Raw genomic sequence first — 27,655 nt, forward strand, 5'->3', positions numbered from 1 at the left:
CAGGCCTGGCGCTGACCGCCGCAGACCCGGGGCTCCTCTCCGGGGCAGCCGGCAGTGTCTGAGGTGGAAGCCTCAGCCCAGGCCCTGGGGGGACGGGACTGGAGGAGACACATTGCAGGCGCACTGCTGAAGTGCCTTGCTGGAGCAGACCTGTATTCACTCCTGGGAACTGGACCCCTATTTATTACTTCTAAGTTATTTATTTACTTCTGTGTTTTGTCAAATCCTTTCCTGGGCAGTGGGAGCTGGATGGGTTTAAGCAGCTGGCTGGAGATCATGCCCTAACCTTCCCACTCCCAACTGCAGGCTGACTCAGCAATCACAGGCCCCCTCCGGATCTCCACCTGCTTCCTCTACCCCGCAGCTCTGGGACATAGGGGCCATGGAACAGAGTGGGTGGCAAAGCTTCCTTTACCAGCCCTGGCACGCCAGCTTCCAACCCCTTGCACAGTCTCCAGGGGCTTTGGGTTACTGGTAGAGAAAGCCCCTTGTGACCTCAGGCATCCTGGGGGGCCGTGCTTAATGGGTAATGACATAGAAAACCACACATTACCCCACCCCAGTCATTGATCAGTGCCCTACCCTCAGGGCACCCTGACAGGTGCATTCACTGCCTCCAATTGCAGATGGTCCAGCATGGGGAGCTCACTACCCACATTGCATGAAGCAGCCCAGGACAAGAGAACATCTGAAAAGGCCAGCGGGAGGCTGGTTTGGGGGGATGAAGCACAGAGCATCGAAGGGCTAAGAATGCAGGAAAAGACTGAGAGCCCCAAGAGGGACCTGCATCTTGGGTGGTGAACAAGAATATTCATTTATTCATTCAACAAATATTTATTAAGTACACCTTATTTGTCAGATACCGGGGGAGGCATCAGGGACACAGAAGTGAAGGGAACATGATCTCTGCCCTTCAGGTTAAACTAGGAAAGACAGACATTAAATAATTACATAAATAGCTATTTAAATTTAATTTGGCAAACAGTATGACAAAAGACAAGAAGCTAAGAGTTACACACCTTCATCCGGAAGGAAGAAGTTAGTGCTGACCCTGGCCTTTCACACTGTCCCTGGGTCATCTCCAAAAAGTTAGTGAATCCCTCTGAGCTTCTCTGCGTGTCCCATGAAACCTTGTGTCCTGGGTCCTGTGAATTTGTCCTATGTGATTTTCCTCTTTGGAAATAAGATGGGGACATGTGTTTGGAAAGGATGCTGAGTCTGAAGAACCATGGGACATCCAGAGAGGCCGTCAGGAGGCAGCAGGATATGCTGGTCTGGAGCTGAGCAGGGAGGTTTGGGCTGGAGGTTGATTTGGCAGCTGTGAGCACAGAGGCATTAACTGCAACTGGGGTGCATGCAAGCACCACAGGTGAGACAGGTTCAGGGTGGGGTCCCTCAGGCATTTGACTCTGCTAACCAAAGTTCCTTCCAAACTGCTGAAGTGCCTGCCTGCTTTGGCACAGGTGCCCCTTTTGCCCAGGCCAGAGTGAGGAGCTGGTAAGAGCTCTCTGACGACTGTTCATTCTGGGTCAAGGAGGAGAAACAAACCTGTGCTTCCACTCTTCTTTGTTTACTGCCCCAGTTCTAGGTGCTTCCCAAACTTCGTTGCTCTCTTGCTACCCTCAAGCACTCCCTTTGCCCCTCTGTCTACCACCAAACTGATTCAGGATCCTCAGTCTCCAAATACCCCTGCAACCCCCAACTCCAACAAAGAAAATGGTAACAGTGCCATACAGTTTGCACATACCTCATAAAGGCCTGGGCCCTGGCCCTGGTTGAGGGTAAAGGGGGACATCCTGTTAATTCCAGCATCATTGGGGCCAGTGAGCCCCTGCTGGAGAGACTTGAAAGCTTGGCCTAGTTCCCATACCCTGCAACCCCTGCCCCTCAGTGGGCATTTCTGCTCTCAGAGCCACTTAAGGAGATGGATTGGAGCTCACAGCAAGAGATGCGGGTCAGAACTCAAGCCAAAGGTGCTGGTTCTCAACACCCCCAAATTGACAGTCCTTGAGGGAGTAGGGTCCCCCTAACTCAAGGCTGCATTCTGGGCCCAAGGGAGATTGCCCAACATCTCACAATGTCCCAGATGAAATGGCAACTTTTCCAAGAGGAACTTCCCCGCAAGAACTAGTCTCAGTTTGCAGCTTACAACAACCCAAATCCCTCAATAATAATAATAATAATAATGATGATGCTATTTTCCCCAAAGAAAACAAGAGCTGCACTTCTTTGCCTACAACTTAGCAGAGGTCAACACCGGGCAGAGCGCTTTCACCCCTGGGGGCCACAGGGGCTCTAGTAGCTGCATTTTCAGCTATAGGCTTTGTTTCACATTTAAAATGACATTGCCTGTTTTGAGTGGCCTTCCAAGAATAATGGTATGGTCTCCTCCAGAGGAGTATCAAGTCACCACCTCTTGCAAGACAGAAAACTACAGGTGGCTTTGAAATGACTGTTTTTCCACTTCAGGGATCACCCAAAACTTTCCTCTAGATTTGTTTCATCCAAGAATCAAGGTTCAGGGTTCCATGTGCTCCCCCTACCCTTGCCAATTGCTTTCCCCCTCTCTTGCCCAGGGGTTGCCATATTTCCCCTGGCTAGAGACCCCTGTGACAGAGTGTATGTGGGCTGGTTGAGTTCTCATCTTGAAAAGGACAAGATGGGTAGAAAGCTGAGAGATCAGAGAACAGATCTAGGAGAACTGTGCCATGTGAGATCACCTTTCTTGTTCACAGGAGGGCTTCTTAACCTGTTTTGGAATTGTAGAGTCCTTAGAGAATATGATGAAAGCCAAGGATCCTCCCCCACCCTCTCAAAAAAAAAAAAATGCTTGTAAACCTCAGATATATAAATCTGGTAAACAATTTTAGGTGGTTCACAGACGCTGAAGCTCATTCAGATTCCTTAGGAGTCCATGTCCCTCAAGGTATCATGCCCCGTTCTAGATACTATTATTAATGTCCTCCTGTAGCTAGATTAATTCCTCCATCTGTACTCAGGACGCCATATCAGGACACTTGGTCTCAATTATTTACAAGCCTCCCCACTCTTCAACCTTTTTAAATTGAATATTTCCTTTCCCTCTGCATTTAAACCTGCTCAAATATATCACAGCATTAAACAAAATTGACACTGATTATAAACGTGTGTGTGTGTGTGTGTGTGTGTGTGTGTGTGTGTGTGTGTGTGTATTAGCTTCCACCTCTCCTTCACTAAAAGGGCTCTTGCTGAGGTCACCAGTGACCTTATCATTACTAAATCCAAAGGCCACTTCTCAGCTTTGTCCTTTGAACTCTCAGAAGCACTCAAATTTGTCATCCCTCCTTGAAAACTTATCTTCCATTGACTGTCTTGATCCCATACTGTCTTTTTCTTCCACCCCTCCCCTCCAGCTGCTCATTCTGAGACTACTCTTGGGCTTCTTTTCCTCTCTCTGCCTCTCAAGTGTTCCTCGGGGCTTTCATATAGACCTTCCTCTCTTCCCAGTCTACTCTCTCCCTGAGCAACATCATCTACTCCCATGGTTTGTTACCACTTCCATGCTGATGATGGTCACATTGTATCTCCAACCTGGACCTTTCTCCTGAGTTCCAAGTCCATATTTCCAACACTTCTATCTAACATCCTCTGAAACCTCAAACTTAGCATATTTATCCTGGAAATCTTCTGTTTGCTCCTTCCGATCCACTCTCCATGCTTTTCTACCCTGCTCTGAACCTCACATCAACCATCTTCCCTGCTCTCCAGCTTCCAAACCTCCTCCAGTGTTCCCCCCTATGTGAATGGCACCAACCTCCATCCAGTGACACAAGCCAGACACTTGGGCAACATCCTAGACTCCTTGAGCTCTGTGACTTCCCTTATCCATTGGTCCTCAGATCTTTAGATCTTGCAAGTCCATCCCCTATTTTGTTGAAGCCTTTATGATTTGGGGGATGGTTTATTGCTCATCCTCTTAACTGGTTTCTGTCTCCAGTCTGAGCTCCCTCCTGTCATTCTCAACCCTGAAGCCAGAGAAGTCACTGTTCTCTTAACATTAATTGAGCACTAACTGTAATGCATTGGGCTAGTTATAGGAATTCAGAGGTCAGCCAGAAACACGTTCTGCCATTAAAGAGACCATAGTCAGAGGTAGGGGTGGGGGTGGGGGTGGAGGTCGGGGTGGGGGAAGGTGCCAGGTTTGGCAAATAAAAATATAGGACATCCAGTTAAACTTGAAGTTCAGATAAACAACAAATACTTATAAGTGTGTCTCATGAAATAATTAGGTGATATTCAATGCTCTCCCCATTTTTAAAAATTTTTTAATTTTCATTTTTTTTAATTTATTGTTTTTTTTAATTAAAAAAAAAATTTTTTTTAAGTGAGTTTCAGCCCTAGCCAGTTTGGCTCAGTGATTAGAGTGTTGGCCCTCGGACTGAAAGATCCCAGGTTCGATTCCGGCCAAGGGCGCGCACCTTGGTTATGGGCTCGATCTCTGGCCCAGGTCAGGGTGCGTGCGGGAGGCAATCAGTTGATGTATCTCCCTCACATCGATGTTTCTCTCTCTCTCTCCCCCTTCAACTCTCTCTGAAAAGCAATGGAAAAAATATCCTCAGATGAAGATTAAATAAATAAATAAATAAAGTGAGTTACAGAAGAAGTCAAGGTCTTATGGCTAGAAAAAGTCAAAGACAGGTTTTGAACACAGGCCCAAGTCTCTTAACCCTCCTCTACCCACCCACCCCCCACCTTCCACAGTGAAATCTCCAGTCAGCATCAGAGTCAGGGCATTTCACAGCCCTAGGCACAGCCCTGGAATCAGTTACTTTATTTCGGCTTCCTGTTTCCTCCTTCCAAATCTCCCCTGTCTCTACTCTTTCCTCCTTCAATTGTTGCTACATACTACAGGTAGACTTTTCTAAAATGCAAATCCAGTCACCAACGCCCACTGGAAACCCCATCATGGTTTCATATTGAACTTGGGATAAAGTCTAAACTCCTTCAGGAGACTACTGCTCCCAACTTGTCTTTCCAATCTCACCTGTTACTCATCCTTCCCTCTTCCTCTTCCTCTCCGCACCTATATCCCCTTAGACTGAACACAAATGACTGGCTTGTACTTGAAACATTTTTTTTAAATTTTATTTTTGATTAAAATATTACAGATGTCCCTTTTTCTCCCCAATGACCCGTTCCACCCCTTCCATCCCCCTCCCCAGTCCCTCTCCCCACCATTGTCCGTGTCCTTGGGTTGTGCATATATGCATATAAATTCTTTGGTTACTCTCTCCCCCTCCACCCTCCCGCCCTCCTCCATCCCTCTGACATTCGTCAGTCTCATCTATGCTTCCATGTCATTGAATCTATTCTGTCCATCAGTTTATTAAGTTCTTTAGATTCCACGTATAAGCGAGATCATGTGATGTTTGTCTTTCTCTGCCTGGCTTATTGCACTTAGCATAATATTCTCCAGGTCCATCCATGCTGTCCCCAAGGGTACGAGATCCTCTTCTTTACAGCTGCGTAGTACTCCATGGTGTGAATGTCCCACAGCTTTTTTATCCATTCATCTACTGATGGGCACTTGGGCTGTTTCCAGATCTTGGCTATTGTAAACTGCGCTGTTATGAACATCGGGGTACATATATCCTTTCTGATGAATGTTTCAGGATTCTTAGGATACATTCCTAGGAGTGGAATCCCTGGGTCAAAAGGCAGCTCCATTTCTAATTTTTGGGGGAACCTCCCTACTGTTTTCCATAGTGGCTGCACCAGTCTGCATCCCCACCAGCAGTGTACTAGGGTTCCCTGAAATGTTTTCTTGATAAAGATTTGTTGAATGACTGGATTCCCACTGGACTTTGCTTACCAGCTCACTGAGCGCTCCGACTCTCAGTCTCTCCATTCAAGTGTCTCCTCAAAGCAGCCTTCATCTGCCTTCTCAGGCCTGAGCAGCTACTGCCAGTGCCAGTTTCCCCCATTGAACACAAGTATAGAGGTACTTCCCCTACCCTAGGGTAGCTGGCAAGAGTTAATAAAAGGACAAGTGGTAAGGGGAAGGGACTGCTGGGGTGTGCCCCTGAGCATATCTGTTGGTGATCTCTGCTACCCTGAGTGTCCGGGGACAAGAAGCTCAACTTTCCCCAACCTGTTTCCTCATCTGAAAATGGTGCATGAAAATCCCCGCCTTAGAGTTGTTGAGAATTGATGCGTAAGGTATGCAAAGCACTGTTCGTAGCGCTTAGGTGTGAGCTAGTCTTATTCTAATTACACATAAACAGAAGTGGTTTCCAAAACCTTATGAAATTCTCCGAGCACTGTCCATGGTATGTGGTTTCCTGGTTGCTCACTGGGTGGTTCTGGGAGCCGTCCTTTTTCATTCCTGAGGCTCACCAAGCCTCCTTTCTTCTCAAAGGGGTGCTGACGCCTTCTGCCAACACGGCCCCTTTCCTGGGCCCCAGGATGCACCCAAAGCGGAGCATCGGCGTGAATTACCCTCCACCCGCACCCCCCACACACCCCTTTTCCTCCAGCCTGGGCTGCCACCTCCCTCCACCCCCCCCTTGAGAGTCACACACTCCGAGGGAGCTCCTCCGCCGGTCTGACGAGGAGTGCCGGTCGGCCGGGTAAGCCGGGCGCTCGCGGGGCTCCGCGGGTCCGCGGCCCACGTGGTCCCGGCCTCCGCCGCGAGGTGCTGCTCTCCCGTTAGGTGCAATACGGCCTACATTTCCCAGGGTCCTCGGCGGCGGGACCTTGGCTCGACGGGGGCCTCGAGCGGCGCGTAGCTCCGTCGCCTGATCGGGGTCGCGCGGGCTGGCGCGAGGACAGGACCAAAGACCCGGAATGAGTTTCCGCGTAGTTCCGCTGGGCCGGGCCGGGCTGTGCCGGGCCGGGCCGGGTCACGGCAGGCGCGGGGGACGGTCGGCGCCTGAGTCGGCGGTGCCGGGAACAGGCGCTCGGGGCAGCCCGCGCCTAGCTGAGGTCCCCGCCCCGGCCCGGCGCGACCGGCTCGCCTGTCAGTCACTGGGGCGGAGGCAGCGGCCGTAGCGGGGCCGGAGCCGGACGGTGAGAAGAGCGCGGGCCAGGCCCAGCGGAGGGGACCTGCCGCAGCCCCTCAACATTACGAACCCTTCGCCCCAGAGTGTCGAAGCTGCACCCCCGCGCTTCGTCCGGACGCCTTCCGTAACCCGCCAGGGGCTCTTTTCCTCGTGACCTCTCATCCCAGTGACCTCCTCATAGGACCCAGGAGCGCACTCAGAGGAGGGTGTTGTGGGTACAGGCCATCGACCTTGTGACCCTCTCGGGCCAGGGGCTCTGTTTTCCCCACAGGCCTCCCTCCCCTATGACTCCCTTCTCACAGATTCTGGAAACTGAGCCGTGACCTACCACTAGGACCCCCGCCTGAGAACCCGTCCCTGACGGCTCCTCGGAGCCCCCCTCAGTGAATCTCCTCCTAAGAGCACCCCTTTTGATTTCCGGCAAGCCCCCCAACCCCAGTCGAGGTGGGGAGGCCTCGGCAGCCATGCCCACCCTGGGTCCCCTGTCAGCACACCACTCCCTGGACACCCAAGCCGGGGTCTAGCAAGGGGCCAGCAGCCAAGGGGCTGGGGCAGGAGACAGGTCAGGGTCCACCTCCCTGCTGGGGAGGGAGCAAAGATGGACCGGCGGGAGGAGCAGCCGGGGGCTGCAGGGGCTGGAGCAGCGCCAGCCTTGGACTTCACTGTGGAGAACGTGGAGAAGGTATGAGGGCCCTGGGGTGGGCACTCTAGTGACAGAGCAGAAGTTCTGGGCACTGACACTAGTGCCAGAGCCCTGGCCTGGGCTGGGTGCCCGCTGGGATGGTGCCCCCAGGACACCTGGCATTTGCTGTTTTTCTGGGCAGGCAGGACAGCAGTGTTAGTGTCCTAATGGGCTATATTTGGCTTTCCTTAGACGGGGGTCCTCTGTGGATAGATACTCTGGGGTCTTGGGGTGGTCCCTCCAGGGTGTTGATGGTTTAGACCTCCAGCCAGATTGGCTATTCTTCAGCTCTGTGGGAACTGCATGAGTAGTGAATGCAATGAGAATCCAGGAGTCCAGGAGACCTGCAGCTCAGTCCCTAGGAACCAGACTGATGTTGAACTATCCTGGACCCTTTTTGTTGAGCCAGGGGCTCAGAAAATCTGGGACTAAGACAGTCTGGGTTATGTTTTCACTCTTTCTTGGAGAAGGGTCCTTCCTTTATTGGATGAAGGCAGGCAGGAGTATGGCTGGCCCCCTTTGTTTTGTGCTGGATCCAAGGGGCCTGGTTTTACTGGCAGCCTCGGGGTTCTTTCCTACTCATCTGCCCATGTAGCTCCCTACCATGGCCCTCCCATACTTCCCCACTGCCCAGTCCATCTTTTTTGAAAAAGGCTTCTCTGGTTGTCTTCTGGGTTCTGCCTACAGAGGCCTGGAAGGCAGAAATGCATCCCTCTCCCCACCCCCAGGATTAATGGGGAGGTAGGGCTACCTTGATGGAAAATTAGGAATAGTTGCAAATACTCATTTGCTATTCTTGAGCCCTGTTTGCCATATCAAATGGTGAGGATACATCCTTCTGCTTCTGTTCTCTGCCTGCCTCTGCATCCCTGAGCAGCCAAACAAGGACAGTGGCCATAACAGGCTGTCAGATGGACAGACAGAGCTAAGCCTACTTGGATGGAGGCTGCTTAGTCTGTCAGAGTCCTGGTCTCACTATTCCACTGCCTGGGGCTGGGCAGGTGTTGGCATGGTGGCTCGCTGTTCCATGTGCTACCAGGGAGATAAACCTCTGTTTTCTTACTGTGTGAAGTCCCAATGGAATTGGGACCCTGGGGATTCAGTACTTAGTGAGAGCTCCAGGCTAGGCATTTGCCGGGGCTGCAAGGCTAAGACTTCTCTGGACCAGCTCTTTGGACTCTCCCATTCGCTCTCTGAGGGTCTTGTCATCCCCTTTTCCAGTATGTCTCTGCACAAGGGCTGCCTGGCAAAGTCTTAGTCCTTCTCAAATTTCACACTGGCTTTGGTGCCAGCATCTAGAGTGACCTAGGGATGATCCTGGGGGAGCTGAATGGAGCTTTTGGAGTTGATGGGAACAGCTGTGCCTGGGAAGGTCAGGGCCCCTCAGGCTGTTTCATGCTCTTCTCAGGCTTAGCTTCCTCCCTGTGGAGCCATTCCTTCCACCTAGGCCTTGCCCTTTACCTCATATGCCTACCTTTTTGGTGAATGCAATCTATTCTTTGTGTGTGTGTGTGTGTGTGTGTATGCTTTTTTGTGGAGGTTCACTCTTTGAACCCATAATGTTTTGCTATAAGGAGAAGAGAATATGGTAGAGCATGAACAAAATTCAGGTTCTCAGGGTATCAGCAGGATACCCTGGGCCCAGGAAACTGCAGAGCCCTGAGCTCTCCTTTTCTACTCAGCCTCCCAGTGAGAAAGAGAGCAGTCTTGCAGGACCAAGTCACCCCCTCTTTTCTGGGCCCTGGCCAGAAAAAGGCCAGAGTGGCCAGCACCTGCTCAATCCTGTGTTGTCCTGCAGGCACTGCACCAGCTCTACTATGATCCCAACATTGAGAACAAGAACCTGGCTCAGAAGTGGCTGATGCAGGCCCAGGTCTCCCCACAAGCCTGGCACTTCAGCTGGCAGCTACTACAGCCGGACAAGGTGCCTGAGATCCAGTACTTTGGGGCCAGTGCCCTGCATATCAAGATCTCTCGCTACTGGAGTGACATCCCCACTGACCAGTATGAAAGTCTAAAGGCACAGCTCTTCACCCAGATTACCCGCTTTGCCAGTGGTTCCAAGATTGTGCTGACTCGGCTTTGTGTGGCTCTGGCCTCACTGGCTCTCAGCATGATGCCTGACGCTTGGCCATGTGCTGTGGCAGATATGGTACGACTCTTCCAGGCGGAGGACTCACCGGTGGATGGCCAGGGTCGCTGCCTGGCTCTACTCGAGCTGCTGACAGTGCTGCCAGAGGAATTTCAGACCAGTCGCCTGCCCCAGTATCGCAAAGGCCTGGTGCGGGCCAGCCTGGCAGTGGAGTGTGGGGCTGTCTTCCCATTGCTGGAGCAGCTGCTACAGCAGCCCAGCTCACCCAGCTGTGTGCGTCAGAAGGTACTCAAGTGCTTTTCCAGCTGGGTGCAGCTGGAGGTACCATTGCAGGACTGTGAGGCTCTCATTCAGGCTGCCTTTGCTGCTCTGCAGGACTCAGAGCTCTTCGACAGCAGTGTGGAGGCCATTGTCAATGCCATCTCACAGCCTGATGCCCAGAGGTAAGTGGGTCCCCACCTTCCCAGAGAAGGACAGTCTGCTTGGTTCCTGCATGCATGCATCCATCTATCTGTTCAGTAAACACTAATTGAGTACCTACTGCATGTGTGGTCCTATGTTGGAGATATACCAAGGAACCAATCAAGACATGGTCCCTGTCCCATGGTTCAGAGAGGGAGACAGACGTTAAACAACTAACCATCCAGTGAATTATTCAGTTAAAATAGTTGACTCTTCTCTTTCTCTCAGCCAAGCTCTGACTGTTCTGCACCTAACCATATTGCAAATCTCTTTTTTCCATTTCCACTGCCACCATTCTAGTTCAAGCTGTCATCACCTCTTCCCAGATTACTGTAGAGTTTTCTCACCAGTCCCCTGGTTTTTACTCTTATACCCCTTTCATTGTCCACCTAGCAGCCAGAGTGATCTTTTGAAAATGAGAATCTAATTTTTCCTTTCTGCTCAGAACCCGTCAGTGGCTTCTCACTGCTCATAGAGTAAAAGTCAGAATCCTTAATTTGATTCACAGAGATGCTGCACAATATGGCATCTCCAGCCTAATCTCATGCCATGCTCCTTGCTTTCTTCACTCTGACAGTCTTTTCAATTCCTTGAATGTCCCATGCTCCTTCCAGGCTATGAACCATCACATGTACTTGACATATTACCTCTGCCTTAGCTTAAACTTCATATCCTTCATGATTTTTAAGACTAAGTTTGGTCTTCTCTATTATTTTATCTCAGAGCTCCCAGTGCTTTTCCTTCTTAGGTTTCATTATAAATTAATGTATATCTCCCCATTAGTCTCTCAGTTCTGTGAGGTTAGGCACTCTGTCATTTTATTTTGTCACATTGTGCCTGCAGCACTTGGTAGCACTCAATACTTTTTGAACGGATGAAAAGTAGGAGTTGCCAAGTGATGAGGAGTGGAAGAGGTTGGAGTAGGGAATGTTGCAGGCTTCAGAAAAGACAGCAGGTGCAAAGGCCTGTGTTGGGCAGCACCATGGTGCATTCAAGGAGTCGAAAGAAGGTGAGTGTAGTAAGTAAGGTGTTTAGCAAATGTTTGTTGAGCACCTGTTTGTGTGTTGGGCCCTGTAATGAGGACTAGGAGCATAAAAGTGAAATTGATTTCTGCAAGTCAGGATATCATAACGTAGTGGATACATGAATGGGCGAGTATATGCAATGTGATGAATACTCTAATGGAGAGAGCAGAGGGGCTGTAAGAACCCAGAGAAGGCATTTACCCAGTCTGTGGGTTGTGAAAGGCTTCCCAGAGGAAGTGACAACTGAGCTGTGCTTTGAAGGCTGTGTAAGAGCTGGTCAGATGGCCCGGCTCGTATGGCTCAGTTGGTTGAGCGTCGTCCCATGCTCAACCTGGGTTCAATTCCTGGTCAGGGCACATGCCCAGGTTGTGGGCTCAATCCCCATTAGAGAACGTGCAGGAGGCAGCTGATCAGATTGATGTTTCTCTCTCATCAGTGTTTCTCTCTCTCCTTCTCACCCTTCTTCTCTCTCTAAAATCAATAAAAACATTTAAAAAAAAGAGTCAGATGGAGGTGATACATATGGCAAGGACATTTCAGACAGATGAAGGAGCCCAGGCAAGGGTGTGAGAGAGCCTGGTAGCCTGGTGAGTGGGTCTGATTAGACAGCAGGTTTAAGGAACAGTTGTAGGAGATCCAGGCCCAGATCATGTAGGACCTTGTCAGCCAACTTAAGATTTCAGTCTTCATCCTGAAGATGATATAAAGATATTAATGGATTTTAAGCAGAGAAAATGGCATGATGAAATTTTTGGAATAAGGTGGATTGGCCTGGGCAAGACTGGAGACCTCACACTAATATTTCAGAGATGGGGCTTTGGGAACCCATGGCAGAATTGGAGAGGGAAAAGCAATGAAAGAGATAGCGTAGGTGAGTGGTTAATGGTGCTAACCTTGGCATTAGTCACATCTGAGCTTGAATCCCAGATGGTCCATTTACTAGCTATGAGACCCAGGTAAGCCTCAGTTTCTTCATCCGTAAAATGAGTGTGATATCAACCTCACAGTGTTTTAATGATTTAACTAGGTTAATGTGCACAGGGTCTGTCCCTTATATTCTATAAAGAATATTTTATTATAAGGATTAAATAAGAGAATGTCTGTGAAAGGTTTAGAATGGTTCCTATGCACTCCATAAATGGCAGGTTGCTAGTATTTAGTGTCATTGTTGCATTAGCAGTTAGTATGATGCCTTTCCCCTGGTTTCCCAGGTTTTCAACTTAAGCTGGGTAACAAGTCCCAGGTCAAAGCCTTTCTTGGCATCCAGAAGCTCAAGTGCCCGCTGTGCTCAGACAGTTGGGTAAGGGGAATTGTCGAGGGCCAGTATGTGGGTGATGTAGGATGTCCTTGGATACACCCAGGTTTACCCACCCAGCCAGTCTCCAGGGCTTTGGCAGGTAATTGATGCCTCTTGTTCTTTGAACGAATGAGCAAGCAAGAAGCCAGTGAGGAAACCAAAGCCTCCTGAGCACCTATTGGCTGCAGCTCCCTTTGTTGCTTAGCAACTCTCCCCATTTTCAGCTCTGCTCCTGGATCTCTAATTGCAGGTCTGGGCTGAGCTCAGTGTGAGTGGCAGCTAAGGAGTCCCAACAGCCCTGTCCCAGCAGCTCAAGCTGACCGACTGGAATCAGCCCTCTTAAACCCAGTCTCAGCCATGCCCCTGAAGACATCCTCTCTTATCTCCCTCCCCAAACCTAGAAACTTCTGGTCTGTTTTCCTGTCTACTCACAGGTCTCAGGCATAGGTGCCAAGGGTAGGAAATCAATGCAAGAGTTTCCCTGATGGGTAAGCTGCACCCAGCCCAGAGTCAGAGTTTCGACCTTGCTCTACTGTAGTCTAGTTTCCTAGCTTTGGCTTGAGAAAGTCACGTTCAGTGGTTTTGACTTCTGGGTTATCTGGCCACTGCCTTACCCAGGTTGCTAACATTGGCCCTCTCCTTGGCTAAGTTTGCACTCGTCGCCCTTTTCCCTCTCTTCCACAGCTAGTTCCTTGCTTAGCTCTCTCTTCTTTGAAATGTTTGTGTGTGTTTTTCCTGTAATATGTTTTTAATTCTAGAAAAACTTTTCATTGGGGGAGAAGAGAAGGTGAATTAGACAGGCTCTTGGAGGCCCCCATCAGTTAGAACTTGAGATATAGGCTGACATTAGCATAGATCCTTTGGGGAAATTCAGGTTGGACCCTGAAAGGGAAGCAGACCTACAGCAGTATAAGGGCCTTTCTCAGCCCGGAACCTATCTCTAACTTGCTGTGTGACCTTGAGTGATACTCTGAGTCCTTCTGGGCTATATTGTCCTTGATGTATTTTATTATAAAGCTCAGATGAGACAAATTAAGAAACTTCATTGAGGACCTACTGCATACATGAATTTTGGTAGATGTGAAGCAGCTTTGGAATGCAGTGGGGGTGTTATGGGGGTTGGGCACTACCTCCTGCCCCCATCTGAGCTGCTGGAAACTCATGGGTCATGGCCTTGGCCCTGCTCCTGCTCTTTGTGCCAGATCTGATCTGAAGGTGCCTATTGTCTGGTGGTACAGCCCGTGTCAGGGTCATGAGACTGAAGCTATCGCAGCTGTCTCTAGGCAGCGCCCTCTGGGGCTGTCTCTGGGCTGGGGATTCTCCTGGTATGGACATCTTATCTCACCAGAAAAGGGATGTGGAGAAGGCCAACATATTGGGCTGGTTGCCTCTGTCCACATCTTACTCCTAAGGTTATAAGGCTACCTACCTAGCAACCTGCTTGGGGCAAGTCCAGATGGAACTCCTTCTGGACACCAAGTACCCCACACACACCTCTCCATAGATTGGTATGGTGATGCTATGATTGACAGCAGAGGAGTCCCAAGCATCTGATTCCCCCCTGAAAGTGTCAATGCCTCTGCTTAATCTGGTCTCCACAGAGCAAGCTACTGGGGACGAGTGCAGTGGGATGGAGCTAGCCTTCTCTCAGTCTCTTTTGTGTACTGTTCTTCCTCTGCTCTTTAGGGATCATTGTGCTTCAAGGCTCTGAGCTGGACCATCTTTTTTCCCCTCATTCAATACTTTCTTCCTGGGCAATTTTCATCTACTCCTATGACTCCAATTACCAGCTTTTCTCTGATGACGCTAAGATCTATGTGCCTTGCTCTAATCTCTCTGTTGGGTTTCATGTTTTTATATCCAACTCTCTGGACACTTCTACTTGCATATCTCACCAGATGCCTCTGATTCAACATGCCTAACGCTGAATTTATCACCTTCCTGCCTCCTATTAAATGTGTTACTGTCCTCCTCCACCTACCTCTCCAGATCTCAGTAAATAGCCCCATTATCTATCTAGTTGTTTAGTCAGTAACCTCAGAGTTGTCCCAGACTCTTTCCTATCTTCACATCCAGTCAATCATCAAGTCCTGTTCATTTTGCCTCTTAGTTCATCATCTACTTTCCCTTCCTACTGCCACCAGAGTACATAGGAGTTAGAATTTGGTAGGAGGTGGAGTGGAAGGTGGGGATTGATGCTCTTAGGAGCTGTTGCTGCTTTTTAAAGTCTTTAACAGGGTTCCTGAGCCTGTGTTAACTCTTCTATCTACCCATCCTGTTCAGTCTCCTCGAATAGTATCTGTGTTAGTTTCCTAGAGCTGACTATCATAAAGTACCGCACACTGGGTAGCTTTGAACAATAGAAATTTACTGTCACAGTTGTGGAGGCTAGACGTCTGAAATCAAGGTGTTAAGCTCCCTCTGAAACCTATAGGTGATTCCTTCCTTGCCTTCTCCTAGCTTCTGGTGGTTTGCTGGCAACCTTTGGTGTTCCTTAGCATACAGCTGTATAACTCCAATCTTTGCCTTTGTTGTCACATGTCATTCTCCCTGTAGATCCCTGTCTTCATATGGATGTTTTCTTATAAGGACACTGGTCATATTGTATTAGGAGCCCCCCTACTCTGTGACCTTATCTGCAGTGACCCTACTATTTCCAATTAAGATCACATTCTGAGGTACCAGAGGATAAGACTTCAACACAGTTTTGGAGGAGACAAAATTCAACCCCTAACATTCTACCCTCTGGTCCCCCCAAATTTATGTCCTTCCTACATGCAAAATACATTCACTTCATCCCATCCTCCCCCAAAGTCTTAATGCATTCCAGCATCAACTCTAAGTCTAATAGGAAAGCACAATTCAACCCATAATACTGACCTTATACTCCTTTCCAGAGTTCTTCTGGAGGTCTCTGACCTAAGGTTCTTCCCAACATGGGCCCTGTAGGCCCTGACCTCTTTTTTGCTTTGGATTTGATATGGGGAGGGGGACTTTAATGGGAGATCAGGAGAATGTACCTTTCTTTTATATCTGGTGAGGGATGGGCAGACAACTCTGATGGGTCTCCTCCTCTCATGCCTCCAGGTATGTGAACACACTCCTGAAACTCATCCCACTGGTTCTGGGACTGCAGGATCAACTGCGACAGGCAGTGCAGAATGGGGACATGGAGACCTCCCATGGCATCTGTCGCATTGCTGTGGCCCTGGGCGAGAACCACTCTCGGTGAGGTGTGGGGCAGCTGGGGCTGGGACAGCAGGGCACTCTAAGCGGGGAGGGTTATGGAGCCCTCTTGGGGGCAGTGGAGTGATCTTACTATATCTCCTCCCTCCAAGGGCCTTGCTGGACCAAGTGGAGCACTGGCAGAGCTTCCTGGCCCTTGTCAACATGATCATGTTCTGCACGGGTATCCCTGGCCACTATCCTGTCAATGAGACCACCAGCTCCCTGACCCTCACCTTCTGGTATACACTGCAGGTGTGTCTATGTGACCTCCAGAAGGAGGGGGCCATGATGGAAGAAGGTGAATAATGGGCTTCTGTAGCTTCTGGTGAGGTGGCTGATACTCTTCCCTGGCTCTCTCAGGATGACATTCTGTCCTTTGAGGCAGAGAAGCAGGCTGTGTACCAGCAGGTGTACCGGCCAGTCTACTTCCAGCTGGTGGATGTGCTTCTGCACAAGGCCCAGTTCCCTTCTGATGAGGAATATGGATTTTGGTCCTCAGACGAGAAGGAGCAGTTCCGAATTTACAGGTGATGGTAGCAGGCCAATCCTAGCTCTAAATGGAACCCTGAAATAATGAAGGCAGTGAGGGGAGGGGCCCAAGGCCAGACTTCCTGAATCCTTTTTCTATTCTCTAGGCACTTTTACAGGGTTATGAGGGTACCAGGGTGGGCTCCTGGGCTTGGGGGAAAGATCTAGCTGTGTATAAGGTCTTCATCTACTTCTCAGGGTGGACATCTCAGACACGCTTATGTATGTTTATGAAATGCTGGGGGCCGAGCTGCTCAGCAACCTCTATGACAAGCTGGGCCGTTTGCTCACCAGCTCAGAGGAGCCCTACTCCTGGCAGGTACCCCTCAAGCCTGATTCCCTCAGCCCTCCCAGATCTGTCACACCCTGCTCTTCAGCCAAGCCAGTGGCACCCTCTTTCCCTAGCACACAGAAGCCCTGCTCTATGGCTTCCAATCCATCGCAGAGACCATTGATGTCAACTATTCTGATGTGGTGCCTGGGCTCATTGGCCTCATCCCACGGATCAGCATCAGCAACGTGCAGCTGGCGGATACCGTCATGTTCACCATTGGTGAGACCTGATACACACCCATGAGCACATTCTCAGAGCCATAGGCACCCATCCCCAGCTACAGCCAGCCTGCTGGGTCCTATCCAAAATGAGAGAGACACACATGCCCACACACGCAGTCAGTGCTGCAGCCAACTAACTGTCCTGGCACGTCTTAGTGTCCTTCCTACTGATTGTACTGAGCTGCAATTCAGTGAGGCTAGTTCACTGTCAATGGAATAGCAGTGCAGGGCCTCTACTGAGTAACTCCTTCCTGCCTCTCAGCTTTAAGGATCATGTTTGATCATGTGCATACATATTTGCCCATTCAGTCCTCTGAATGAGCAGTGCTCTGTACTGGGGCTGCAACTTGACCCTGCCTGGGAGCTCTGCCTGCTTCGCAGGGACATGGCCTGCCTCAGATATCCTCTCCTCTCTCTCCCTTCTTCCTCCAGGAGCTCTGTCTGAATGGCTGGCTGACCACCCCGTCATGATCAACAGTGTTCTGCCCCTCGTACTGCATGCCCTAGGCAATCCTGAGCTCTCTGTCTCTTCTGTGTCCACCCTCAAGAAGATCTGCCGAGAATGCAAGTATGACCTGCCGCCTTATGCTGCCAACATCGTGGCTGTCTCCCAGGTATGCAGGGGCCCTGGGTGGAGCAGGGCCTCAGGCACCCTCTGCACTGCTGTGATACCATATTTCTTCTATTTATCCCCAGGATGTACTAATGAAACAGATCCACAAGGTGAGCTCAAAAGTTTCTAGGGGGCTCCCTGGGGATATTGTAGGAACCCACAGAAATCCTATCTTCTGCCTTCTTCCTTATTCTCTGTTCTTGGAAGCTTCCTCAGTTGGTTCATTCTTCCCACCCACAACCAGATGTGTCCAGGACTGACCCTCCATGTTCTGTCCCACAGACAAGTCAGTGCATGTGGCTGATGCAGGCACTGGGCTTCCTGCTGTCAGCCCTGCAGGTAGAAGAGATCCTTAAGAACCTGCACTCGCTCATCTCTCCCTATATCCAGCAGCTGGAGAAGCTGGCAGAGGAGATAGTGAGTGAGCTGGGGTGTGTGTGTGTGTGTGTGTGTGTGTGTGTGTGTGTGTGGCCATGGAGGAGCAGGGGTGGGATTCTAGGGCTTCCCTTTGTGTGGCTGTGCTGCTGAGGGGTGGGGTTGGAGCTGGTAGTCAGGGCTGGAGCCAGGGGACCAAGCTGGAACTGGGAGAATTCAGAACTTGGTTCACTTCTCCCCATAGCCTAATCCCTCCAACAAGCTGGCCATTGTCCACATATTGGGGCTCCTCTCCAACCTCTTCACCACGCTGGACGTCAGTCATCATGAGGATGATCATGAAGGCTCTGAACTCCGGAAGCTGCCAGTGCCACAGGGACCCAACCCCGTGGGTGATGTTGTCATTGCCATTGCCCCCATCCCCAACCCTGTGGGAATGTCATTGTCACCTCCAAATCTATTGGTAATATTGTCATTGTTCCCTGTGGCATATGCATTTGGTTCTCTGACCCTGTGAATGATCTTATCATTGCCCCTCACTTTCCGGGGAGTGATGTCATTGTCTTACTCTGTGGGTGGTATCTTTGTCCCCAGCCCAACTAGGGTGATGTCTTTGTGATTTCCCCACCCCACAGGGAACACTGACATTATCCTTCAACTCCTAAGTGATATAATTATTGGCCCCTGTTTAACCTACAATTCTGGGGGTTAGAACTTCAGCATTCACTGTCCCCTCTGGGCACTGAGGATGCTTACATGTTCCACATGTGATAGTTCTTACCTTCGCGTTGCTCCAAGTCTAGAGGAAATACATGTAAACAGATTGTCGCAAAGCAGTGTGATAAGTGCTATTGTAAGCTACGGCAGGCACAGGGGTTTGGGTGACCACTTATAAGCTATTTGATCTGGGGCAAGCCTCAGCTTCCCACTCAAAACTGTGAACTTCAAAATATTGGCTTGCTCATTTCATAGAACTGCTGGGTAGCAGATGTGGTCTCATGTGAAAGTACTCTGCGTACAGTGAAGTTTTGTACAAGTGTGAGGGACTGCTTTGATCGTTGTTCCCAGTATCCCCTTCAGAGTTTCTCCTGGAGAAAAAGAAGCCAGTGTCCTGGTCCCTCTGCTCAACTCCCCACCCCTAGTTTCAGTTACTCTTTGGCTCCAGACTAAATCTCTCCCACAGAGCCCCTTCTTCTGTGATAGTCATCACCCTGCCTTCCCTCACCTCCCAGGACCTCATTCTGCTCTCTGCCCCTTCATAAGCTGCCTGTATTATGCATCCCTTGGGGCTGTCTACCCTAAGCCTATCTGGGGCTAGCCTGTAGGCTTTTGGCACTAAGAGTTTTACTGATCAGAAATGGATAGGAAGTGATTTTTTAAAGTTGCAAAGTTTTAGTAGTTTTTTTTTCTCTTTATTTTGTTTTTTCCCCATCACCATTTATCCCTCATATACCTTCCTCTACCTCCTTACCCCCCACAATTTAGTAATCTTATGAAGCACTCATAATATCCCTGCTTTGCAATTTGAGGATTCTTCTAAGAGGATCCCTAGAATTCAAATATTCTCTTTTATTCATGGAGCATTGAGCAAACACTCCTTCCACCAGGGTCCCATTCATTGAGTCTTCAATACACAGTTGGGGGTGATAGGTTTGAATTTGAACTCCTGGCCTACTTCCTACTATAAGGTCCTCAGGTGGGTGACAGTGGTGGTGGGGGCATCTTCTTCCTATGTCTCCAGGTGGTAGTGGTGCTGCAGCAGGTCTTCCAGCTTATCCAGAAGGTGCTGAGCAAATGGCTGAATGATGCCCAGGTGGTGGAGGTGAGTCCCAGCCCTTGCTCTCTGCCCCATGGTGACTTTTCTCAGAGGTGGAGCAGGAGGAAGGTATTGCTGCCATACTTAAGCTTGTGATAGTCTTGAGGAAGTAAAGGAGGCAAATCCTGTTCCATAGATACAAGGAACCTTTTGGGAAGGCATTCAGAACTTCCAGTATCGACCAAAGGACAATGATGTGGCTGAGTGACAGTCAGGAATCCACTTTAGCATCAGAGACCTACCTTTGGTCCCTTTTCAATTCAGGATTTTGTTGCTGTTGCTGCTCCCTGAGAGGAAATGGTGGAGGTGTAAATAGGAAGAGTTGAGTTACAAAGTTCCATCCTGAGCCCCTCTGAAAAGGCCCTTTTTGCCTCCTGCCTTTCAGGGTGAGGGTCAGACTTGTTTACCTTCCTTGGTTCGCAGAGCCAGGCAAGGCTTATAGGTAAGGGTCCCTTCTTAGGCCTCTTCTGTGCCAGGCCTCCATTTTATTCCAGCCGATTGTGACTTGCTGACCAGGGCCTTTTTTTTCCTTCTTTCAATTGAAATATATTTGGCATATAATAATGTGTTACTTTAAGGTCTACAACATGTTAATTTGATACATTTCTGTATTATAACATGATACAATTGCCATTATAGCCATAATTAGCACCTCTATCACATCACATACTTAACATTTCTTTTTAGTGGTTAGAATAATTAAGATCTAGTCTCTTAGCAAATTTGATGATTATAATACAATACTGTTTTCTATTTCATGGCCCCTTTGCTTCTTCCCAAGGCTGTGTGCGCTATTTTCGAGAAGTCTGTTAAGACGCTGTTGGATGACTTTGCCCCCATGGTGCCACAGCTGTGTGAGATGCTGGGTCGGATGTATAGCACCATCCCCCAGGCCTCTGCTCTTGACCTCACTCGACAGGTGGGCCTTCTTATTGGGACAACAGTGTTCTGTATTTCATCCTAGTTAGAGATCTGTCTGACCCAGGATGGGGTAGGTGGGCAAAAGGGATTGGTGATTGATTGCCCTGGCAGGGGTCCTCACTGGCATTCCAGGGATGCTCTCCTATCCTGGTGAGACAGGGCCTCAGCTGACCAGCATTCCCTGCTTTGTTATAGCTGGTCCACATCTTCGCTCACGAGCCTGCCCACTTTCCCCCAGTCGAGGCCCTCTTCCTGCTCGTCACCTCTGTCACACTCACTCTCTTCCAGCAAGGTAGGTCCTGACCAAGGTCTCTGCTGCTGCCGCCACTGCCACTGCCTCTGCTTCCCCGATTGGGGAGCCAAAGCTGCACACTCTGTTCTCCTCTGTCCCCTGAGTTGCACATGGGACTTGATGGGAAACTTGTGGGATCAAGCACAGCATAATTATCACCTTATAAATAGTTGACACCTTAGGTTGAAGTGGATAAGAGAGTGAATGATGTCTTCTACTGGCCTGCTGGGCTAACGGCCAGTCTGGATGGTGGGGAAGGTGGAGCCAGAAGCTCTGAGGGGCTTGGGGTACCAGGCTAGCTCCTTTTCTTTGGGATACAATGAAAAGTAGAAAGAGCATAGGCTTTGAAATCAGGTACACCTAGATTCTAAGTTCATCACCACCAACTAGTTGTGTGACCTTGGGCAAGTCACTTACCTTTGCAGAGCCTTTGTGGAAATGGAGATTTTTTTTTATACTTGATAGGATTGTTATAGGCGTTAAAGTAGCATCTTTTGGGCCCTTGACTTGGGGTTTCTGTACATTAAGTACTCAGTGAGTGCTGATTCCTTTCCCTGCATAGAGATTTATTCCCTTCCAGGCCAAAAGCCTACGGCTGTGGTCCCACTTCCCACATCCCCGTTTACTGTGCCTCTTAGGCTGAGAGAATTGGGAAAAGGAGGCTCCAGGCTTCCCCTGCTGTCTAACCAGGCTTCTAACTTGGAAATGAAACACATTGCTCTGCCAGCCTCATGAATCTTGCCTGGACTCGTGGTCACAGGTTTGAGGCTCACCAGGGTTCTCAGCTGGAGCCAGAGTGCTCTCTGCTTATATCCTCAGTGTCTGGTCACATGATGCTGGCTTCTGCTTCAGGGGGCTATGGGTAGGTCCAAAGTGGGGAGAAACCTGAGCCAGAAACCCAGGTGTGGTCATCCTCAACATCTTTCACTCCTCCAGTCCAGTTGGAGATAAGTCCTGGTGGTCCTGGCTGCTGATTATCCCATAGTCTGCCCCTGCTCCCCACCCTCCAGGGCCAAAGTCTCAGTATAGGGTGTCTGGATGACCTCAACAATTTTCTAACTGGTTTTCCTGATATCTGCCCTTCTCTCCAATTCATTCTGCACCCTGCAGCTATAGTGTATTTTATAAAACACAAATCTGAGCATTTCTCTCCCTGGCTTAAAACCCTTTCATTGCTCCCCATTGCCCTGTTTATCATCCCATTCCTACCACGTGATGTAGCTCCTGTGTACCTCTCAATGTCCTCTCCTGCCAGCGTCCCCATGACTCAAGCAGTCCAGTCACACTGCTTCCCTTACTATGTCCCATTTGATCACTGTGTCCTGCTCCTCTCACTGGATTGCTCTAAGCCCTTTACTGGGTGAGCTCTCACTCCACGCCTTACCCATGCATTATTCCTCAGAAGCTTCTCTGAGGCAGAATCTGACTTCCTTGCTGGAACTACATCATGTACACACTGCTGATACAGCACCAGTTACACTCAATAATCAGCTTTCATGTCTGTCTCTCTCCCTAGACTGAGCCCCTCAAGGGCAGGGCTGGGCCTCTTCTCTCTGCATCCCTAGTGTTCAGAATGAGGCCAGCATAGAGCAGGCACCAGACACTTGAAGAAAGGAAGGTGAGGGCTCCCTGCCCTTGGAACCTTTCTTCTTCACTGTCTGAACCAGTGCTAGCAGGGCAGCTGTTGAATGTTGAACCTGTTGTCTGCAGTGTGACCCAGGCATGGGGCACATTGGGCTCACTTTTCAGGACTTGGGTAACTTGGGGCTCAGATGTGAAAGGAGCAGGTTTTATCAGTGGCTCCTAACCTGGAGAAGGAAACAAGGAAGAGATTATTATCTGCTTTACAGTGGAGAAACTGAGTGTTTGTGGCTTGCGCAAGATCACACAGCTCCTTAGTGGTGTCTCAGGCAGGTGTTCCTGCAGTGCCTCCTCTTGAGAGTGGAGTGGCCCGGGCAGGAGCTCCAGGTGCATGCCTTGTTCTTACCACAGGTATCATCAAAACTGGAGGCAGAATAGTGTCCAACATCCTATTCGTTGGGCTTGTTGGTTGTCTTGCTGGACAGGATGGTCCCCTTACCTGTATGCTGTCCCAGTCTTGCCATCCCTTCCTCGGGCTCTGCCCTCCCACTGCACCATGGGGCAACACACTAACTGGTTTCCCTCTTTCGTCATGTGGGCTAATGGTGGGAGCTGGTCGTCAGCGCTGAGCTTGGCTCTCTGCTGAGTTTGTGTCCATGTGGAGGGGCTTTGCTGGGTGGGACTTTAATTTGGGGGGGTGGGGGACTTTCAATGCCCTTCCAGTGGGTTGCCTGGCCATCCCCACAGCATATTGAGCACTGCCCTACCCAAGAAGGAGTCCTCTGGTTTAAGTGGACCCTGTAAGTTCCCTTCCCTGGCCAGACCAAGAACCCTACGGCCATTGAAGTGAGGGGTCACCTGCTCAGGGCCTGATGCCCTGGCCATTTCAGGGCCTTCAGCCACACCTCCAAAGGAGGTACCAAGAACCAACCAGCCCTGCCCTCATGTTCGTTGGCTAGTTATGGGGAGGTATGTGCTGAGAAGCAGTATAGGGCCACCCTAGAGTGTGGGGGCTGTTTCTTTAGCTATGTGGAGACCAGCATTGCTCGAGCACCACAGGATCACTTGAGGGACTCACCTAGGAGGAGCAGGGAGTAGGTGGAAGGCCCCTTGGGAGGGAGCTGGGGCAGGCCCGTCCTTCACTTTGCCGTCTCTTTCTGTTGGGCTTTTCCCAGTTCATGGTTTTTGTATGTTTTGTTTCTTTATCTTGCTTCCTGCTGCTCATGTGCCCCCACGCTGTCTCCCTGCAGGCTCTCAGTCCCACATAACTATATGAGGTTGAGTTGCTGTTTGTATAATTTTTTCTTAAGTTCCATCTTTATTATATTTTAGGGCCCAGGGATCATCCTGATATTGTTGATTCATTTATGCAACTCCTGGCACAGGTGTGTTTTAGTTTTATTCATTCACGTTCTGTTCTCTCTCTTTCTCTTTCTCTTATGTTGAAATTCAATTTAAGCCTATTTTTAGCTTTCTGTTGACAAATTTTTTTTCTGTTCAGTTGAATAGAGTTTCTTCATCTGTTTCCGTGGAAGTTGACAACCCAACATCCTCCTTTAGTGTCCCTTTGCCTCAGCTAGCTCAGTCTTCTACAAAGACCAGGGAGAGGCTGATCCCAAAGGGAGGGAGTTGGGCTGGCCTGGTGGGGGTCGGGGAAGGGAGGGGGTGGTAACTGCCCAGCAGCTCCTGTATGGCTGGGGTACCCAAGAAGTTCAGGGGTAGAACTGGAGTTTAAGGGCTTGGGGTTCATTGTCCCCGTGCTCCTGCCGGGAACTCCCTGCCTCAGTGCCCCCAGCCTGCTCTTGAGAGGTAGGCTGGGAGGAGCTCTGAAGGGAGAGGCTGATATGAATGTGCTTCAGTGGAGCCCAGAGTTGGGCTGTTAGACAGGTTGTGCTGCTGCTGGGAGGCGGGGTCCTGGCTCCATTGTGAGACCGTGTTAGGATGTGTGTGTGTTTAAGTGTGTTGGGCCTTACTTTGTATGTTTTGAGTTTGGTTTGGGAGGAACAGAAATCTTGTAACTGCTGTAAGTAGTAGGTGTAATATGTTGGATGTGTAGTTCAAGTGTGGACATGTGCATTGATGTGTTTTATGTTGATGTGTTTAGGCATTGATGGATTTTGAATGTTGATATGTGTTGGAGGCATGTGTGTGTTGGGCTGTGGGAATGTGTAGTATGGAGAATAGGTGTAATATTGTGGTATTGGTATGTTTGTATTAGGGTATGTGTGTTTTGGGAAAGATATGTGTTGGGCTGTGGGGATGTGGGGTTAGTATATGGGAGTTCTGTGTGTTAGGAGGTTCCTGCGGGTTGGGGGAATCCTGTGGATTAAGGTAAATAATGTGTGTTTTTTGCTTAATCATTCCACAAATATTTATTGAGTGTGTAATACATGCTTGGTACTCTGCTAGGTGCTGAGGATATAATGGTGCACAAAAGCGAGCACGGTTCTTACTCTCTTGTAACTTATAGTTTATTTGGGGGGCAGGGTGAAAGGGGTGGTGAATAGGGAGAGTGTTCTGGGCCTGGATGGATGTGTGGATATCTGTGAGGGTGAATCTTTGGGGGTGAGATTATTTGAGTGTATATTTGTGGATGGCTGTGTTGGGAGATTACATGTGCTGGAAGATTGGTAGATTGAGGGTGTGATGTGGAGCTGGTTTGGGGATGTGAGGGGTTTGGGTATGTGACTATGTAGTGAGTATGTGTTGCAAATGTGGGAGGGTGTGTGTGTAAGGGATGTGATAGAAGTGTGTTTGAGGGTAAGTAGGGTGCTTCAGTGAGGGTGCGTGTGAGTGAACATGGTGGAGGAAGGTATGTGAAGGATGTTAGGGGTCTATGTGGTATGCATTGGGAGGCTGCTGGGGAACAGCAGCATGTGTTGACTGCTAGAGCTGTGCAGAGCATCTCCTGTGACCTGAGGATGTGCCAGTCATGTCCTGGTACCACTTGGGGTGGGCTCTCTGCCCCCTGTACTCCATCCATTCCCCCCACATGGCAACACGGCTCCTGGGCTGGGTATGGTTGAGAAGGCCCTGGACACAGGGTACCCTGGGTGAAAGGTAGGGCCATGGCTCCAAGGCTCCTACCCTATTTTTCCTCTTCCTGATCTGAAGGGTGTCGGCAGAATAACAGGACATAGGAGGGGGCTGTTGGACTGTGTTCCACGTCCAGTTGCCATCTCTTTTTTCTGCTGCTCCTTTAATAAATACAGGGGGGCTAAACTGCCTCAATGAATCAAAGCGAAACCACTGCTGGCTACCTGTAGCCTGCAGGAATCTGGCCCTAATGGAAGGGAGAGGGAAAGGTGTTTGCTTAGGGAGTAACTTGAGACACAAGCTATCTGCATTATGACCCCCCAACCTCATATACACCTGTGCATTCATGTACACATACATGTACATAGCATTCCTTGGCTGCTCCTCTCCTGGCCTACAGAACTCTGGGATGGTCTGGTTCCCCCAGAGATGGCTGGGTAGCTGGTTTTGACAGCCCCTACCTGTGGTTCGTGAAGTTGGGCCCTAGGGTGGCAGGTGAGTGGGGGGATGATCCTTGCAGTTGGCTGGGGCTGGGCTTACCAGCTCCACCTCCTGCAGGCTCTGAAGCGGAAGCCAGATTTGTTCCTGTGTGAACGGTTGGATGTCAAAGCTGTGTTCCAATGTGGTAAGTGGGGTGGGGCCAGTTGGACATGTGGGTCTGGGACCCCCTGGGGAGGATCCTTAGGCCCTATGTGATCTGCCTCTGCCTCTCCCACAGCTGTGCTGGCACTCAAGTTCCCTGAGGCACCTACTGTCAAGGCCTCCTGTGGATTCTTTGTGAGTCCCATGCTGACCCCTGACCCCCCCACCACTCCTCTACCCAGCCCTGCCTTGCCCAGGACTCCAGAGGGTAGGGATGTGGTGTGCAGGTCTTGCCTCCAGGATGAGGGGGGAAGGAACTGGGGCTGACAGGCCTCTTTATCCTCTGCAGACAGAGCTACTGCCTCGATGTGGGGAAGTAGAACCTGTGGGAAAGGTAGTACAGGAGGATGGCCGTATGCTGCTCATAGCAGTGCTGGAGGTGAGAAGAAGCAGGTGGGGGATTGATGGGAATACGGTGGCCCTCACTGCTGTTGCAGCTGCCCTTTTGGGAATCTTGAGCCTTTGGTTCCCTAAACTCTCTGATTCTGTTTCTTCCTCACTTAAATGTCTGAAAGTTGTCAGAGTTGCTGTGAGGATCAGCTGGCTCTCAAAAAGCAGCATTCACTTGTTATATGCAGTTTGCCTGAGGAACTGTCTGAGGGAGGTGGGGTGTGACTCGGCACCCTTGCTACGGAAGGGGCAAGGCCCTGGCATACTGAGAACCTGTCTTCCTCAGGCCATTGGAGGCCAAGCCTCCCGCAGCCTCATGGACTGCTTTGCCGACATCCTATTTGCTCTGAACAAACACTGCTTCAGCCTCCTGAGCATGTGGATCAAGGAGGCACTGCAGCCGCCTGGTTTTCCCTCTGCCCGCCTTAGCCCTGAACAGAAGGACACCTTCAGCCAGCAGATCCTTCGGTGAGCAGAGCTGGTGGGGCCTGGGCTCAGGACTGGAAGAGGAAGATGAGGTAGTGGGGGATGGTGCTAACCTGCTCTCCCTTCTCTCCTTCAGCGAGCGAGTGAACAAGAGGCGGGTAAAGGAGATGGTGAAGGAGTTCACACTGCTGTGCCGGGGACTGCATGGCACAGATTACACAGCTGACTACTGAGGGGCATTCCCGTCCCACCACACCTCCTCCTCTCTCCTCCTTATCCCCAAAGAGTAAACCTAGACCCTTACTGCATGTTGTCTCTGCTTCCTTTCTACTGCCACAGTCACCTAACTGGGTGACTCCAGAAGGTCTGGGGTAAGGATGGGAGGGTGCTTGGACCCGGGTCTTGGTAGGGAGTACTGGAGCCAACCTCTAGTTCCCAGGGTAGAAGGGGTACCGCTGAACCCAGCTGCTCCTAGGCTCAAGCCATTCAGAATACTGCCATTGCCCTTGGGGTGGGGTGAGGATTGTAGTAGTGTCAGCACCCCCTCCCTTTAAATTAGTTCCATGTTCATGAATGCTTACATTTATTTAATCAACAATGTCTAGTACTGGGCCCCTAGTTCTGCCTCACCTTGTTCTGTCTAAACAAAGGTTG

General features: G+C 50.1%; 1 protein-coding gene across 2 annotated transcripts; it reads left to right on the forward strand.

Annotated features, from left to right (window-relative positions):
* Positions 1 to 6,848: 6,848 nt before the first annotated feature.
* On the forward strand, positions 6,849 to 27,309 carry IPO13 (importin 13). 2 transcript variants are annotated; one of them, XM_081146226.1, is made up of 21 exons: positions 6,854 to 7,722; positions 9,521 to 10,099; positions 10,190 to 10,257; positions 15,686 to 15,826; positions 15,937 to 16,078; positions 16,187 to 16,353; positions 16,553 to 16,673; positions 16,760 to 16,907; positions 17,342 to 17,523; positions 17,606 to 17,632; positions 17,805 to 17,939; positions 18,142 to 18,285; positions 19,639 to 19,719; positions 20,495 to 20,632; positions 20,830 to 20,926; positions 23,840 to 23,892; positions 26,102 to 26,168; positions 26,262 to 26,320; positions 26,475 to 26,564; positions 26,862 to 27,043; positions 27,138 to 27,309. In XM_081146226.1, exons 1-21 carry the CDS (start codon positions 7,639 to 7,641, stop codon positions 27,232 to 27,234), a joined length of 2,802 nt encoding a protein of 933 aa, XP_081002352.1. In that variant the 5' UTR covers positions 6,854 to 7,638; the 3' UTR covers positions 27,235 to 27,309. The 2 variants fall into 2 exon arrangements, with proteins under 2 accessions (XP_081002351.1, XP_081002352.1); XM_081146225.1 differs by having other exon boundaries at positions 6,849 to 7,722; positions 9,521 to 10,257.
* Positions 27,310 to 27,655: the final 346 nt, after the last annotated feature.

Source organism: Miniopterus schreibersii, assembly GCF_964146895.1.
Source record: "Miniopterus schreibersii genome assembly, chromosome: 8".
NCBI lineage: Eukaryota > Metazoa > Chordata > Mammalia > Chiroptera > Miniopteridae > Miniopterus > Miniopterus schreibersii.